General features: G+C 39.8%; 1 protein-coding gene across 2 annotated transcripts in view; it reads right to left on the bottom strand.

The window, feature by feature from the left end:
- Positions 1-567: 567 nt before the first annotated feature.
- zcchc24 (zinc finger, CCHC domain containing 24) overlaps positions 568-17,546 on the bottom strand; it is a 33,336-nt gene continuing 16,357 nt past the window's right edge. Inside the window, exons 3-5 of one of the 2 annotated variants that reach the window (XM_039784711.1) lie at positions 7,798-7,962; positions 5,117-5,192; positions 568-2,706 (exon numbers count right to left, since the gene is read on the bottom strand). In XM_039784711.1, coding sequence (XP_039640645.1) covers positions 2,705-2,706; positions 5,117-5,192; positions 7,798-7,962 — 243 coding nt within the window. In that variant the 3' untranslated portion in view covers positions 568-2,704. Of the gene's footprint in view, positions 2,707-4,704; positions 5,193-7,797; positions 7,963-17,546 lie in introns of those variants that run through there. The other variant, XM_039784710.1, reaches the window with a different exon arrangement.

Genomic DNA, 17,546 nt, shown 5'->3' with positions numbered 1-17,546 from the left:
GGATTGTTCCCAACTGAAAGGAGAATCTTTCATTCAGAAAAGGTCTTTTACTTGTGGTAATATAGTTGCGCAAATATCTTTTTTTAAAGGGGCACTCCACCAGTTTTACACATGAGGTGTAGGTTTACTCGTCACAGGGCAGACTGATCTCATGAAGTGGCGTATGTATGACATGCCAATTCGTTTGCCATTATTGGCGTGTTATCAAGATGCATACTCGTTTTTTAGCGTGTTTATCGACGCCGTTTGGCCTCCATTGATTTACATTACCTTGCGATCGCGTGTGAATTGACGCCGTGGCAAGTAGTATGAAAGGGCGAAAATCCACATTTGTTGTTTTCCTAAACCCAACCCTGTTCTTCTTTTCCTAAACCCAACCCGCGTGTGACGTTTCCTCAACCCAACCACGTTCTTCTTTTCCTAATCCCAACTGTGTCTTCTTTTCCTAAACCCAACCTGCGTGTGACATTCCTAAACCCAACTGTAGCCTCGCGATAACACGTAGCCTTGCAATAACACGGCACTTGGCTTTAGAAAGTGCTACGTGGCGTGTTTGTTTACGCTGTGACGTTGCAGACTGCCCTCCGCTGTATAGAGCGTAGACATACACGCGGATAGCTCAAAATGCGTACAGATAACGCGCCACTTGGCTTTAGGAAAGTGGCGTGTGTGTTTACGCGAAGTCATGATATCAAGTTGCACAGGGAGTACTACTCGAACTGTGAAAACCGTTGTATAATGTCTTCCGTAGCTCTGGAGGTGCTTTGTCAAGTCTATAATCGCGGTCATGTCAGCTTAGGTTTGAAGACACAATTTTAACAAAAAGCCTGCTTTACAACCTGGGGGTGTGGAGTTTGAAAGACATGGGCATTTACCAGGCAGGAGAAGACTACTTAAAGATGCTTTTTAGTTGCATTATAGGAAAGGTAGGACCCAGCGTTTTGAGCATGAACCTTCTGAGTCTCTGCCGCATTGATTCGACTATTCTTTAGTGTCTTTGGCAAGCCTCTGAACTTTGTGGAACTGCACTACTAAATTACTGGAGTGCCCCTTTAACTTTACAGATGGTATTTTATCTAAATTTCCCAAAACTGTAAGGAACCATAATCAGCCACTGCAAACTCTCCTACTAAGGCAAGTTAACGATGTATATTTTTTGACAAAACCCACAGTCCCTTGGATAAACATAACTACAATAGATTAAAAAACAGAGTGAGGTCCACAGTTTCATGTGCGACTCCTTTTTGTTGTGAGGATTGACTAAGAAATAACATCTTTGTGGATATTCCATGACAACAGACCACAGTAGGATTGTTATTGCCAGCTGGAAATGCTGTTTCAGCCCGTGCCTTCAGCCCAGCAAACTGTGTTGATGCAAACACCCACCATGCCAGTTCAAACTAATAGAGGAACTGTATTAATTGTTGTCCTTGCATCTTGAACCTGCATTAAACTTACTATGCATCACAGTTACCACATGCACGTATACTGCTCCATCTCTGAGCCCCACGTCTTTTCCCAATTTCAAATTGCCTCCTAATCCTGATACTTCAGAATGATTCAAATGTTTTTAAGGCACATACAGTATGTTACAGTATAAAATATAGTTAACCAGATGTTATAAGGCTAGAAATACAGTACATATAAAACAGTTCAAAATTCCTTTAACAAGTTTCCTTAAAAGCCAGATTTCTATAAGTCAAAACTACATTCATTTCCTGTAATGTAAACAGGATGGATGTACTTCTCTTATTTTAAAGACATTGGTTTATAATAGTAGGCACTTGTATTCATAAAAAACAATATAAGTGTGAATTCATAATCACTTTCAATATATCCTTGAATCTTCTGCATCAGCACATTACAAACCAGCCCTTCTATATTAAATCTCATTGTTTCTCTCAACCGACCTGAAAATCATTCCAGTTCTTCACAACTTCACCTCCCTCTAGACACTCTTCACACTGCAATCAGCTGCAAGCTTTTGGAAACGCTTTATTGACCACTAAGGCTGCCAGGCATCCACTGGCACTTAAATGTCTTTCTAAATCTCTTTGAAAAACATCTCATTTGTACTTTACTACTTTGTGGTTAAAAATCGAATCAGGCTTTACATGTGAACAGTTTAACCTCTAAAATCATGTTTCATAATTCTAATCAAACATTGGCGAGAAACTATGCGGATGGCAAGATTATTGTTGCTAAAACTAGTGTTGTTTTCCTACAGCTCCTTCTCAGTTGACCTTGTGATTTGAAATGAACACAACTTACTTATCTAACATCTATAGGAATCTAACACTAGATCATTGAGAATTTGTGTTGCAACAAAAATACTCTTGGGAGGGTTAATGAAATCTCATCTATTAGCAATGCACTAAATCTAGACGAGGAGCGACTGAATCTACAGTAGTTTCTAAAGACGTGGAAGCAGTTAAACAATAATGTGATATACAAACATATAAAAAAAACAAAACATTTTGTTATGTCCCAGTCAAAATTCAAATTGCACACTTGACAACAAGAAAATAAATAGGCCAAATGTAAGCTAGGGATGTAAGGCACATTGTCCCTCAGTTAATTCACAGTTAATAAGATGTGCTGTTCATCAAAAGGCCTCGTATACATTATACCATCATGAGAGGCCCGGGTTAAATGTTCGTCACATTACCACACACTTCACTTGGCAGGGAAATGGAAGGTAGATCTCTGTAAACACAAAGCCAACAAACCCCAAGGTGAGGTAATCTATTGAGACCATTACTGTCAGTGACACCATTGAAAAGCATGCTAATTAATTAATTCACGATTAGCTGTTGTTAAACATTGAGTTGGATCAATGGGGTTATGTGGGTTCTGATATATGAGGCACAAAAAAAAACACAGATTTTGGCAAGTTTTTGCTTTTTTGATGAAGAGCACTGAGAAATTGATCCTAAGTTACATGTTCCTCTCATTGTTGGATGTAATCTCCAATACTGTCATTGGAAGAAAAAATCTATGTTCCACATGTGGTTTAGAACAGGGACAGAAAGATTAAGGCTACTGCCTATATTTGAGGCTTCTGAGAGAAGGAGGGGAAGACATGAGGAGGAAAGGACGCCATGTTGTGTGCAAGTTAGGGATAGGGATGCACCGATCCAACTTTTTCAGCCCTGATATCTGGGCTTTGAGTATCGGCCAATACTGACCAGTGTTTAATTTATAAGCTGTATGCCTTACTGTGTAAAAGTGACTGGCAGAATTCTTTTGTGTCAGGCACCATCAGGCTTGACTTAAACATTATGGAATACCATTTCATCCAATATATTAAAAAAAAGCATAATTAAATAAATGTGCCTATGAAATAAATAAATAATCATGATATTATGAAATAAAAGTCCCCTGAAATTAAAAAAACGTAGTCCTTTGGAAAAGGTTTATATACACTCACTTAAAGGATTATTAGGAACACCTGTAAGAAAGGAAAAACATCCAGTATGCTGCAGTCCTGTGGGGCGAAAATGCCTTGTTGATGCTAGAGGTCAGAGGAGAATGGGTCGACTGATTCCAGACCAACTTTGACTCAAATAACCACTCGTTACAACCGAGGTATGCAGCAAAGCATTTGTGAAGCCACAACACGCACAATCTTGAGGTGGATGGGCTACACCAGCAGAAGACCCCACCGGGTACCACTCATCTCCACTAAAAATAGGAAAATGAGGCTACAATTTGCACGAGCTCACCAAAATTGGAAAGCTGAAGACTTTAAAAATGTTGCCTGGTCTGATGAGTCTCGATTTCTGTTGAGACATTCAGATGGTAGAGTCAGAATTTGGCGTAAACAGAATGAGAACATGGATCCGTCATGCCTTGTTACCACTGGCCAGGCTGGTGGTGGTGGTGTGATGGTGTGGGGAATGTTTTCTTGGCACACTTTAGGCCCCTTAGTACCAATTGGGCATCGTTTAAATGCCACAGCCTACCTGAGCATTGTTTCTGACCATGTCCATCCCTTTACGACCACCATGTACCCATCCTCTGATGGCTACTTCCAGCAGGAGAATGCACCGTGTCACAAAGCTCGAATCATTTCAAATTGGTTTCTTGAACATGACAATGAGTTCACTGTACTAAAATGGCCCCCACAGTCACCAGATCTCAACCCAATAGAACATCTTTGGGATGTGGTGGAACGGGAGCTTCGTGCATCCCACAAACCGCCATCAACTGCGAGATGCTATCCTATCAATATGGGCCAACATTTCTAAAGAATGCTTCCAGCACCTTGTTGAATCAACGCCGCGAAGAATTAAGGCAGTTCTAAAGGCGAAAGGGGGTCAAACACGGTATTAGTAGGGTGTTCCTAATAATCCTTTAGGTGAGTGTATGTATATATATATATATATATATATATATATATATATATATATATATATATATATATATATATATATATACACTCACCTAATGTGTATATTATATATATATATATATATATATATATATATATATATATATATATAAAATAAAACCCTATTTATTTATTCATTGAACTATGTTGACTCATTTATATATTTACATTTATTTATTTCCTTATGTATTTATTTCAGGATTTATTGTATAGCCATATTTTTTATATTTATTTCATAGCCACATTTCTTTATTTATGTATTTAATGTTGACTTAAATGGCATTCCATAAAACATTGCTTTTCTAACTTGGTAAAGCAAAATAAATAGATACATTTACTGTTTTTAATTTCCTTTTTTTTTTTTTATAAATCGTGCACCAGCAAGTTGGTAAAAATATCTATAAAGTTGACAGCAATTACAATTAAAGTGTAAACCTTTTGAATGCAGCAACATATTGGTCAAAATTGGTGTATAAACATAGAACTGAATTGAAAAGATTGGCGCAATTTTCCCCGAAACCTGATCAACTATTTGAGTCAGTATCTAATATCCGTATCAGATCGGTGCATCCCTACGCAGGGATTAGGGAAACCTGGATGTGAAAGGAGAAAGTTAACAGCCTTGATGGAGGATGAGCAATAGAACTTGGGACACAAACGTTGCACTCTGACTGAATAAAGATGATTATTGCACACGGCGGCAGTAGTAGCCCAGGACTTTACATTTCTCGCACAGGTGTTGCGGGTGCTCCTTGCTCTGGTCAGAAACATCCAGGCCATCCGGCTTCTCTAAAGGGCGCTGAGGATACAAACAGAGAACCAATAATGAGTCATATAAAACACTGAAGAAAGCAAACCAAGCAGCACACACATAAACCTTCTGAGTTATGCAACCAGTTTCTTTGGCACCAGATTTAACTCAGCTATACGTCTTACTACTTTGGCCTCCAACATTATGCCCATATTCTTCACACACAGATCAGACGTGGACTAAACACAGTTAGTTGCAGAGATATGCCAACACATCATCAGCTCTGGAAATTTGCAGCACACTTTAATAACCTAATATTAAAGAAAAAGATCCAGTATGCGTTTGATCATGATGACCTGTATGGAATATCAGCAAACTGCTACAGCAATGGTTTTCGTGAAATCATTATTGAGGATGAAGGGAATCTATCTGGGCTAGCACGTTTTGAGTTTTTTTTTTTTTAACAATCTGTTTGACATTTTTATTTCTAATCTATTGTTCTTTTTATGTTAGAGAGTCTGCCAGGAAGTGCTGAGATTTTACTATCGGCGCATCAAAGACATAAGGTCCTTGAGGAAAGCCTGGAAAATCTGATGTATATTAACCCCTCAGTTAGTAGGAACTGCAAAGGTTCGAGACCCTGTGCTGCAGGCTTCTTCCCTGTTGAAGTGTCCTTGAGCAAGAAACTCAAGCTCAATCGAGTCAGCTCTGTAGCTGAAGCTGCAGTCTGAGCTCTTTCCATTTGGAGAAAGTTAAAAGAGAGTGTTCCTCTACAGTGATCAATAACATACTTTATTTGGTATATGTGTTTGGCACAGAAGCAGGGATCACATGATATCATTTTTAGATTAGTTTGAATCAAGGGCATAGTTTGGGTTTCAGGGCTGTTGGGGAAACAATGTAGTTTAGGGTTCTTCAACCAGACATAAAAAAAAGCAACATTTATCCGTTTATCTTCATGAATTGGGCTGTGCTTGAGGCTTAGTGACTACTCTCAGGTTTAGCTAGTAAACTACTGTAATTGGCGACCTATCAGCTAACGCACTAGCAAGCCAGGAACATGCTATCACTAGTCAGTCAAAATATCTCTCAGAGCTCCTTTCTATTTTCTCTTTACTGTTTTCTTTATTTTTTCCCCTATGGCAATTTGTTCTCAATATTGTACTTTATTTAATTCAATAAACAGTAATTGAAGAGGGGAAAAAAAAAATTCTTTGAGCCAGCAAGCTTGCTAATTGTCATTTAACTAGCTTAAAATGTCAGTGAGCATGTTTGTTAGCTTAGGGCAATTCATTGAAAATCTTCTTTTGCGGAGGAGTTTTTATTCTGACAGAGTAGGGTTAAAAAGTAAGGGGGATTTGTCCCTGTTATACCCAATGGAAATATTACCCTTGTTTTAAAATGCACTGGATGTCCAAGAAATACATTTCCCACCTAAGAGGGAAAATATTTAATGCATGTGGATGGGATTGGAATACATATTCAGGTTATTTATGGGAATCCACAGGGCGGAAGGGCGCCGTGCTGAGAGGCTGAACTCTTTGATACTCGAGGACACAGAGGTTAGTGGTCCATTTCAAACGCTGACAGGGGGGGGAAGTATGTTAAGTGGGTGACATTGCAAATGCAGGGAATTTGCTTGCCTGTGTGTAGCTTTGCCACAAGACACAGAGGCAGAATTTGGTTTTCTCACCAGTGAACTCCACAATGGAAAAAAGATTTTGAATGCAGTCTTCCACCCATGCGTTTTGTTAATATTGTGGGTTAAGATCTCATTTAAATGAAGATGCAAATTAATAAACAAATTATTTGGAATAAACAATGCATTAACTTTCCTTTGGGAATGTTGCGACTCCTTGCCAGACATGGGTAGATTTGTCGAGCAGCGTCTCTTTCCTGCTTCATTTTATGTAAGCGTTATCAGAGTGGAGCATTGTCAGCCGTGGTATTCAGAGAACGAGCAGGGCCTCAAGCACTAATCCTAACTTTATTTCAGGAAGTGGAATTGGAAGAATGTGGAAAAGCATAAATATAAAAATATGAAGCGTTGAGGATAAATATATCTCTAGCTGAAGAAAACCGAGTGGATTCTTTCTCAGGTGATCCATCTCTTTAGTCAACAGGCTGTGAGGAAAATTTGAGGTTAAGCCAAACAGACAGCTCAGCAGCACATGAATTCCCTCGAAGTATTTGCTGTTCAGAAAAACACTCCACAGCATCTTGGTTAACATGATTTCACTTTTTCGTATTATTAAATGTGAGAGGAATTTCTGCAGATGTAAGCCTCAATAACCTCAGAGTTAGTTTTTGTCTGTGAGACATTACTAAAGAAATATTTGTTTTAAGATTTGATGACATTCAGTAAATAATTCCAAACTTTTATCAGTCAGGAAATGCAATTAGTTCATTTGTGCTGGTTTATTACCAAGAGGCAAGAGCAATTGTTAGTGGTATGATTTTTTTTATATTTAATGAGGCCATCTGGAATATCCTCAAGAAAATATGCAGCCACGGAAACCAGTCTGGACTCTGTTAACTTTGGTTGAGACGATTCAGTCTACCACTTAAACAAAGTGTATGAGTAATGTTTTTGACTGTTTAGACATTACTGCAAATGCTTGGAAAGTGAATGTCATACTGTAGGTTGAAGTACCTGTTTGTGTGGATAGACGTTGATGTGGCATTTGATACATTCTTGTCCCATGTTGGCCCAGGAGTTGCCACTCATCCACTTCCTCTTACATTTGGGGCACTTATACTCTCCGAAGCATCTCTTCTTCCCCTGGTAAGGTGTCAGTCCTTCACCTTTGGGTCTGGCCTGTAAAGAACAAAGTAAAGTAAATAAAATGTATGCACAGGTGGGGAAATAATTTCATTTAATATTCTTGACCAGAAAAATAAAACATTTGTGCAGAAAGTGTTTATTTATGCTATGCCGAATTGGGGTGGGTACCGATTGGTTCGGTTTAGGCATGAGGAGTGACATTGTTTAAGGTTAGGGCAAGAATATCAGGGTAGGCCAATCAGAGGCGAGTAGGGGAGTAGAACGCGACATGTCTTCGCCATAGCAGGAAAAATTGCCAATGGGACTTCAGGGAGAATTCAGGTGCACCTTGTAAACTGAGAAACTCAAACTGTTCTTGTGAAGTACCCTTCTGCCATCTTTTTCCAATTCTCTATATTGAACAACAACATTTACAAACAAGGCAAGTGGAAACAATATAGTGGTTCTTCTCTTTGTTGTTTAACAGCAATTAAAAAAAAATATGATGGCACTGGTTATATCACACTTGATACCATGTAGCCCAGACATTTTCAAAGTGTGGTCTGGGGGCCACCAGGGGTCCTTGAGGGGGATCCAGAGGGTCCCCGCTAAAAAGGGGAATAATTTGTTTTCACTATAATTCCATCCATAAATAGCGCAATGGCAGAATATATGACTATTTTGGTCATGGGTTTCATACACTTGATATGAAAAGGTTTGGGAACCACTGATGAACCGCCTATCTTTTTAAAGAACAATTTGAAAAATGTAAATGAATGTTGTCAGGGCATAAAACCTATGATCTGTTGATCTTTACAAATCAAGACTCCATAGTCTGGATTCGGAGAATCGGGACAACCCTACTGTCAAGAGTTAATACAGTATATTGTTCAATTTCAAGGTTTAAATTTTCCATAGCAATAAACAAGCCGTTCTGTTGTCGACCGTCATTTTTTGTTTTTGTTTAAGTATCGGTTCAGGCACCATTGGCACCAAGTATTACTTTAGCACCAGTATGGTGAAAAAAACTAGTTCAGAAGGACATTTTTAAAAGAACCTCTTGGGCAATAATGGATGTTGAGCTTTGACAGCAGGGTGTGTCTATCCTTGTGCTAATAGTATAACCAACTTCATCATACAGCACACTCATACACACAATTTTGGCACAATATGTGGTTGTGTAGTTGACATTTACTTCCATTACAGCTGTGTTAAATTACTCCTCTAAATTCTCATGAGGGAAATGATTACGAACAGTCAGTCAGCCATGAAAAAGCGCTAGCCTGAGGGCAATATTGTTGGGAGGAGTTGCTCCAATGACTTCATGTTGGCAACTTTATTTAGGCAACTATAACAGCATTGGGGGAAAAGACTTGTTTTTCCCCTAAAAGCATGCCACAATCAAATGTACTGCTGATGTCATCAAAAGGATAAATCACAAACTGTCCTCCAGACTGCCAAATGTACACTGATTGGTACGTTTGTCAGGGCTTGTCATTATTAATTTCAAGTGCCATCATTAAAAAAAAATAATCCCAGAACTTGCATCTGCCTGGTGACAGTCATTATCAGCCTTGGAGTGGTTATTTTGCAAAAGCTTAAAAAAATACTTGAATTTGGAGTAGTGAGGAATTGTGTTATTTTATCTCAAAGTTTAAAAATGCTTTCATGCAAATGGAAATCTGATATGACAGAAAGAAGTAATCTTAATGCATGGCATGCAACTGAAGGAAGCTTTCCAGAAGGTTAGGAGAGTCTCTGCCTTCAAAGTGAAATCAGACCTGTCCACTCCACTCCTGATTCTCTGCAGATTGTTTTCATAATCACTTTAACGTTGGCTGCAGATTTCAGGGTGGATGTAGTGGGTACGGGGCGGTGCGAGTGAGAGGAGGGGTACAATCTGTATCCCTGGTCTTCCATTACTTTTGTCCCAACCCATGTGTGAGTAATAAGAACTTTAATCAGCAGCATCTGGTGCTGTCCTTATAGACGTCAGCAGTTTGCATCAGCACCAGCAATCCAATGCTAAGTATGAGCGGCTGTGCTTCACTTTGGCCCCTCAACAGCATGACCTCAACCCCACTGTCAGCTTCACATCTCCCACTGTGACAGTACGCTGGCTGGAAAATCTGACTTCTGCTGGCCTGCAGCACACCAAGCTATACACACTGACAGGGTTGTCTCGATGCAATCAATGGGCAATCTCAAAGACCATGCCATAACAACATTTTGTTTGGATTCTCTCATACCAAATTGTCTAGTTAAAATATGATCCAACTACAAACATTCTGCCATTTTCTGTTAAAACCCCAAATGCCAAAATACAGCACTTTCTAGGTTTCTGCTGCGGTAAGACTAATCACTATTATATATTATAATATAATACATCAGACTAATTTGAAGTTTAACAATAAACTATGGTCAGAGTTCCAGGTGTACTACCCAGGAGGTCTAACCTTAACCCTCGTTATTCATTTGGAAATGTGAACACAGTCAAATTTCCTGTAACAGCTGTTTGTTCGATTGTAAAAAAAAAAAAATCTCTCCTTGATACTGCAACCAGGACTCAGCAGGACAGAAACAGCACTGATCCTCCTCATGACCATTCCTCTCCAGCTCCATGCTGTTTCCAGGGTCTGGCCTTGGCCTTTGGCTGCGTGTCATGCTCTGTCTGCAGCTGAGTGCTTTCAGATTAGATACAGCCCTGTTTGCAATTAATTGGAAGATGTTCCTGATGCACACAATGCAAATGGCTTTTCTATCCAGTCCAAATGAAGAAGTAGATGCAATATTGACGACTGGGTTGTTAGTTGTGTCCAAAAGAGGTTAACCCTTGTGTTGTCCTTTGGGTCCCAGTGACCCGAAGGACAACACAAGGATTATGTACTTCCGTTTACTTTGTTGAGAATTGCTCTCTAAACCCTGTTTCTTGTAAAGTAAGTAAAGTTTATTTCTAGAACACAGTTCTAGACACAGTTTAAGCTGACCAAAATGCTGTACAAACAAGAACTAAGGTGCTGTATTAACCCTTGTTTAGAGAGCAATTCTCAACAAAGTAAACGGAAGTACATAATCCTTGTGTTGTCCTTCGGGTCACTGGGACCCGAAGGGCAACACAAGGGTTAATAGAGTTCTTAAATACAAGAAAAGTCTATATTTAAATGTAGAGCTGACATATTAGTTGCTTAATTGATTAGTCAATCATCAGAAAGTTAATCAGTAACTATTTTGATAATTTATTTAAGTAATTTTTCAAGAAAAATGTCAAACATTTGCTGGTTTCATCTCCCCAATACGAAGATTTAAAGCTTTTCTTTGTCATGATAGTAAACTGAATGTCTTTGGGTTTAGGACTGATGGTCAGATAAAAACATAAAATCATTAGTGGCATTGACTGTAAATACATTGATACTTTTGATTAACATCAAATTAATGCAGTTTATATATTGAATAACACATAAATTGTAAGTTGGTAAAAATGCATTGGTTTAAGTAAGTAATTCAGTTTATTTGGACATTTGGAGTTGGAGTTATAATTGTGAGTATACTTACATTGCGGTCAGTTGTTTTCAGGCCATTGCAACACACTGCCTCTCATGGAGGTCTTAGATGAAAAGCGAGTTTTGGTTCTGAAGTCATAAACTTTACAGCCGCAGTTGGTATTGCACATTCCAATGGACGCCCAAACACGTGGGAACACATGTCACAATAACATCTGGACTGTTGTGCCACCTCTGCCAGCTGAGGCGGGCTGAGAAAAAATGCTGCTAGATTCAGGGCAGCAGCTAGTGGAGGAAGCTTTAGGTTTCTTCACTTACATACATACAGGCCCTGTCTCTCTAGTTACACCGGTGGAGTGGATTACCAATCAAAACCTTTAGCTATAAACACGCGAATGACTGAGCAAATGTTTTAGTTCGGCTTGATTTCCAGGCAAATAAGCACGCTTTGCTGCCTTTAAAGCAACATTTACAAACCATTCACAATACACACAGTACAATGACTAATTTAATGGAACTGCGTCATCACACCACACAACACTCTGGAGATGAGCCTGCACAGGAGGATGTGTTTTGTTTTCCTTTGCTCTTTACAAATAAAGCCATTCAAGCTGGTGCCAGGGTAAGAGCTAGATGGATATACATCGGAGCCATTTAGAGCACTTTAGGTGTCTGTCAAGTGGAAGCAAAGCTTTGAAACAGCGAATCGGATGATGGTGAGATGGCGTGCGGTGTTTGTCGTGTCACTTTGACAGTGCGGGCTTGCATTGACTCAGTGTTTGTTTATGTCCCTGAGGCTAGAGCCCCACGTGTTGAGATAAGTGTCAGTGTGGGTGTGTTGAGGACTAGTGTCCATTGAGAAGACAGTGTAGCTCCATAAGCCACAACTTGTTGACCACATCCTCCTTTGGTCCAGATCACAGCCGGGTCTCATCATATCACACACACACACACACACACACACACACACACACACACACACACACACACACACATGCACACAAACTATGGGTCAGTGACTGTTAAATGAAGCATATACACACGTGATACACACATTCATGGATGCAATCTCTACGCAAAACACGGCCACACACAATGTCTCTCTCTCCTCTGTCCCCTTTAACACCCAGATATAAATGCACAGACACAGACACACACACACACACACACACAATAAATTCCACATCCACAGGTTTTCATACACTCTTGAGACACAACTGGAAAGTCTCAGCGTACTGTTTCCTGTACTACTCCTACTCAGAATTTAGCCCTGCTACAAGGACACAGCTCATTTCTTGGTTTATATCGCAGGATTAATGAGCTCACAGACTGCATTAAATAGAATAACAAGACACAATAAACCAAAAAGGGAGACAAATAGGAGACACAAGAGAACAAGATGAACAGAAACAAGAGAAAGCTCATTAAGATTGCAACAATTAACGTCTGAGTTGAATGTTTGAATGTGATACAGCTCCTCCTGGGTTCTGTACCGAAGGGGGTCTAAAAAAACCTGCTGCTCTAGAATCAGACTCCAACACCCACACAAACACACACACACACACACACAGGAAAAAAAGAAAAGTGGAGTCGCTTGAGCCAACTGTGGAGAGACCCTCCAATCAGCCCCTCTCAGGAGGGTGGAGAACGGGAAGGAGAAACTGAGAGAAGGAGAGGAAATCTAAATCCATAGCAGATGGCCTCTATAGGGGTAGAACACGAGAAACACTGAGAGCCGTCGTAAAATCGCTGCTCTGCTTTCAATTAGGTCATACATTTCAGAGACAAGGGAAAGAGAGAGAGAAAGAGAGAGGGAGAGGTGGGGAACAAAAAAGCGTTAACTAACCGCTGTAGCTCTGGCCACAACTACAGTGGATTGGACTCAATCTCATGTGGAGGAATGTGGAGACAATTCTCTGGGGGGGTCGATTTTAAAGACACATATAGAACGATATTAGGAATTTGAAGCATGCACCCTAGGTAGATTACTGAATTGGAAGAGGTGTGTTTAAGCGAGCAATCTTGGTCTAGACGACACCCACTGTGATGTCTTTAAATTTCAGAGTAATTTGGGTAATACCGTGAAATTGATTACAAGGTATTCAGCCCAGGCATCCGACTCTAAAATTGCAGATTGAATATTATTTTGCCACAAAACCATGTTGAAATTCTGCTCCAGTGCAAATCATAAAAAGATGTCTACATATTACTGACCGCTGGGGAAAAAAATGTGGTCCAGACCACTGTCTGAGGCCTAAAGGTGATCTCGCATTTGTGTTGATCTTACATTCCAGATTCCAGGCTAAGAGTAATGACCAGTGGACAGACACCAGACACAAACCTGAACCCATAATCCTTGTGTCTCCAGCAACAGGATAGGTTAGCCTTGGTTTAATATTAGACGTCCCTTCCAAGCCAAACCTTCTAAAAGACTGCTACTTTCAAGGTTTTGGATATGGGATTTCATACTTACTCAACATATTAGGGGAGACATCTACCTACAGTTTGCCCACAGTCAGTCCACAGACAACAAATACAAGGAGACAGCACTGACAGTAAAGCTTAGGGGTTTTATGCAAATCCTACATGCCAGTTAGCGGTTTGTCTGCCTCTACGAGAAAACAAGGGATTTGGTGGGTAAAACAACGTTGAGGCTTTGGGAAAGGGTTGGTAGTAATTGTATGCAACCACTATTCTGGTCTGGATTTGGAGAGCAGGGTCTTTATTGACAAAATTGCAGCTCAGCTTAATATGAATAATGCAGAGCTTTGGATGTTTGAAATGTCTTCAAATAAACCTAAACATTTGAACAGAGATTGTTTGTTGGATTCTCCAGAAAAACAAAAAAACAAAAGTGTTAAGTGCAACATAAAGGAAACAAATGTATTCTTTATGAGTTTCTAACATAAACCTTAAACAAAGTAACATATCATGTCTAAACCAATGCTCTAACTTCCAGTACACAGTCTTGGTGTTATTTATGATAATGGGAGATTCTTCTGCATGATTTGATGTTCCCATCACAGCACCGTGGAGTTGTATGATCACTGAGAGCCAGACAGGTCAATGAGTCACAGCACAAGCCTCCCATTCAGCAAAGAGAAATACACTGTAAAAGGAATAGCCTGAGGTTGTTTGTCAGACCACACAACAAAGGCTTGTCGGGTCATTCGGGGCAAATAATACTTTTACAATTCTTAGTGCACAGTTTGGTTTGGGTTGACCAGATCTGGGCAATTTGGATGTAAAACATGAAGAATTTGCAGAGCAGTCACATACTTTCACACATTACATTATCTGATGTGGTATTCCGATCTGCACCCAGAAAAAGAAAGAGAAAACCAAAACGCACTCTTTGACCCTGGTGTATATATTGTGTAAACTGTTTCTTATTAAATCGTTGTATCCTTCACCATCACTACCCACGTTACCAGACATCACAGCAACTAAAGATCTGAGGATGCAACCATCGGCCTGTCAGAACTGAGGGCCAAGTGAGGGCGTGCAGATGGCCACTGCTTCAAGTCTCTCACAAGAATGACACTGTCACCACCTCAGCTGTGTCTCACTGCACACAGAACAAGCATTTTTTTATTTGCTGTTTCCGCTGCTGGACTAAACAGCCTCGACCCCATGCCAGAACCTCAGCCAGGTGCATTATGGGGACTATTTATCAATCCCACCATGCACTGCAAGCTCTAAATACAGCCACTGTTTCCTGTGGGTCTCTCTTTTTCGCTGCCATCTTTCTCACCTCTCTCTCTCTCTCTCTCTGGACGGCTCGTTTGCTGGTGCAGCTGTCTCTTTCTAATGCATGTAAAGAAAAGTATCTGAGGCTGAAAGTGACGGGAGGAACAGGTGTGCTGTTTAAGTGATAAATTTGCCTTCACTTGAGCACAATGCACCTCAGTTTATAACAACATTCTCCCCCAAAAGGGGGCTGCGCAGAAGAAACAGAAACAATATGCTCAGGCTGACACATGCTGGAGCCTGTTTAAGTCAAAGTCAAATTACTGAGTAAAACAAATATGCTAATTACAGTCACATGCAATTAATCCAAGTCTAAAGTTTGTGACTAATAATTACATTTAACAACCTCAGACGTCACTGTGCATTGCATGTGTCGCCCCAATAAATGAGAACAATGTTTCTGACACTTTTATATTTAAGATCAACACCATCATCACTCTCTCAGCCTTTGGAAACAATTGCACAGTTATTACAAAGCAAAGCCATGTTTTTCAAGTATCCCAGATAGAGCTGGCTTAATCCTGGCTTGCTGGCACAAGACCCAAACTGCTGGGCTGCTCCCCAGCGTTCCGTAGCGCTCCGATCACTAGCTAGCATCTGGAAACCATCAGTGTAAACAAAGGAGCAGCGGAGGAGCTCAGCCCCTGCTCTGCCTCTCCGCATCCCCCAGGGCATCACTCAGAGAGCAACACAAGAACACCAAACCAGCCCCGAAACCTGTGTGTATTGCATTGCTGCATGTGTGTGAGCGAGCGCACGCACACACACACACACACACACACACACACACACACACACACACACACACACACACACACACACACACACACACCACACACACACACGTGTCCGTGCATATATCTGTGCGTCTGCTCTTGTCTCATCTGAGGATCTTTATTTGCTTTAGCTGCAGTTCAGAAAGAGATACATTTTCAGATAGAGCAGATGCGGTTCAGTCCACTATGTTAGCTTTGAGTCTTTTGGAGTTTTTGTTTGGTTTGCTCATTAACCGTAGCATTTCTGATAAGACTTCTAATTGCTTTAATGTGGCTTCAGTTAGTTTGCTAGCCTTAGCGGTCTGTCGGATAAATGCTACAAGATGGAGAGGCAGGAACCTGGATGTGGTTTAAAGCTGAGAACTGGTTCTCCTCTGTGAAACATCAAAAAAGATCAAAGCATCAATCATGCTTTATCCTTCTCTGAGAGACGACAAGGAAATATTTCCTGAACTTTTCATAATGGTGTTTCAGTAACCATATATCTATTAATCATGTGGTTTGGTCTTTTTCAGTACAGCTGAAACCTCCAAAAATGTGGTTCATGGAGCTTTTAAACATTGAACCTCACACTTAAGCAAACTATATGATGCTTGTAAACACACCACAGAGGAAAGTGGGGTTTTGCAGTTGTGTCTGCAACCTGTTACACCAGAAAAGAAAGATTGTCAGTCTTTATGAACATGAATGTTTTTACCATGGATGTGTTTTTTATTCATTTTTTCTGAATACATAACCAAACTTACAATATTCTCAGTTTAATCAACAAAATGTGCATGTGTGGCTATGGGGCTGCATACTTAGTTACATAGTACAGTGACTTATGTTAGCCATAATGTTGGAGATCACTGTGGCTCGTAACTGCCTCGTATTCCTTCCATTGCTTAACAGCTCCACAGCTACAACTGCTAAGATAAGCATTCTTATCTTGTACAGTTGTCTCTAAATATAAACCGCAGCATTACACAATCGTGTACTACACATAACCTCAATCACACTCACTTGGGTTTGTGCACTCGCTAACATTTGTTCCACCAAGCACACAAATGCATGTATGAATTTATCCTACACACATAACTTTGACGCAAACTTTTCTCACCCAGGCACACACTATAACACCAAGTTCATACATTGTTCGTTCAGATTTCACTACAACATGAAGAAACTATCATTGAAATCTTCAAAATTAGACAGATATAAGTACATAATATTATAATCTCTACCTTACACTGCTGCTTATTTTCTACTGTAAAATGTCTATCATATAATTTCCATGTCCATTGATTTCTATATTACTGAGCTACATTAAGAAAAAAAGTGATACTTCAATGGATATTAAAGCTATTTAAATATACTGGTTACTCAGTCACCTCATTTATTGCAAGTGTGGTGACAATCAGAGAGGTGGCAGAACAGTGCTACTTTCAAAAAGCTATTTGTAACACTTTCCTCTGACTGGGTGCTAAATATGTACATGCACATATAAATCTAACACTTCAAAATGTATTGACATATAAACTGTGAATCTATAATGTGCAAATGTTGTATGCATTACATAATAAAATAGACTAAACCTACAAAGACACATTATTTATTTTTACTAATATTAATC

Source organism: Perca fluviatilis, chromosome 19 (genome assembly GCF_010015445.1).
Source record: "Perca fluviatilis chromosome 19, GENO_Pfluv_1.0, whole genome shotgun sequence".
In the NCBI taxonomy this organism is placed as follows: domain Eukaryota; kingdom Metazoa; phylum Chordata; class Actinopteri; order Perciformes; family Percidae; genus Perca; species Perca fluviatilis.
Note: the sequence above shows the minus strand (reverse complement) of the source record. Positions and strands in the feature narration are given on the sequence as shown.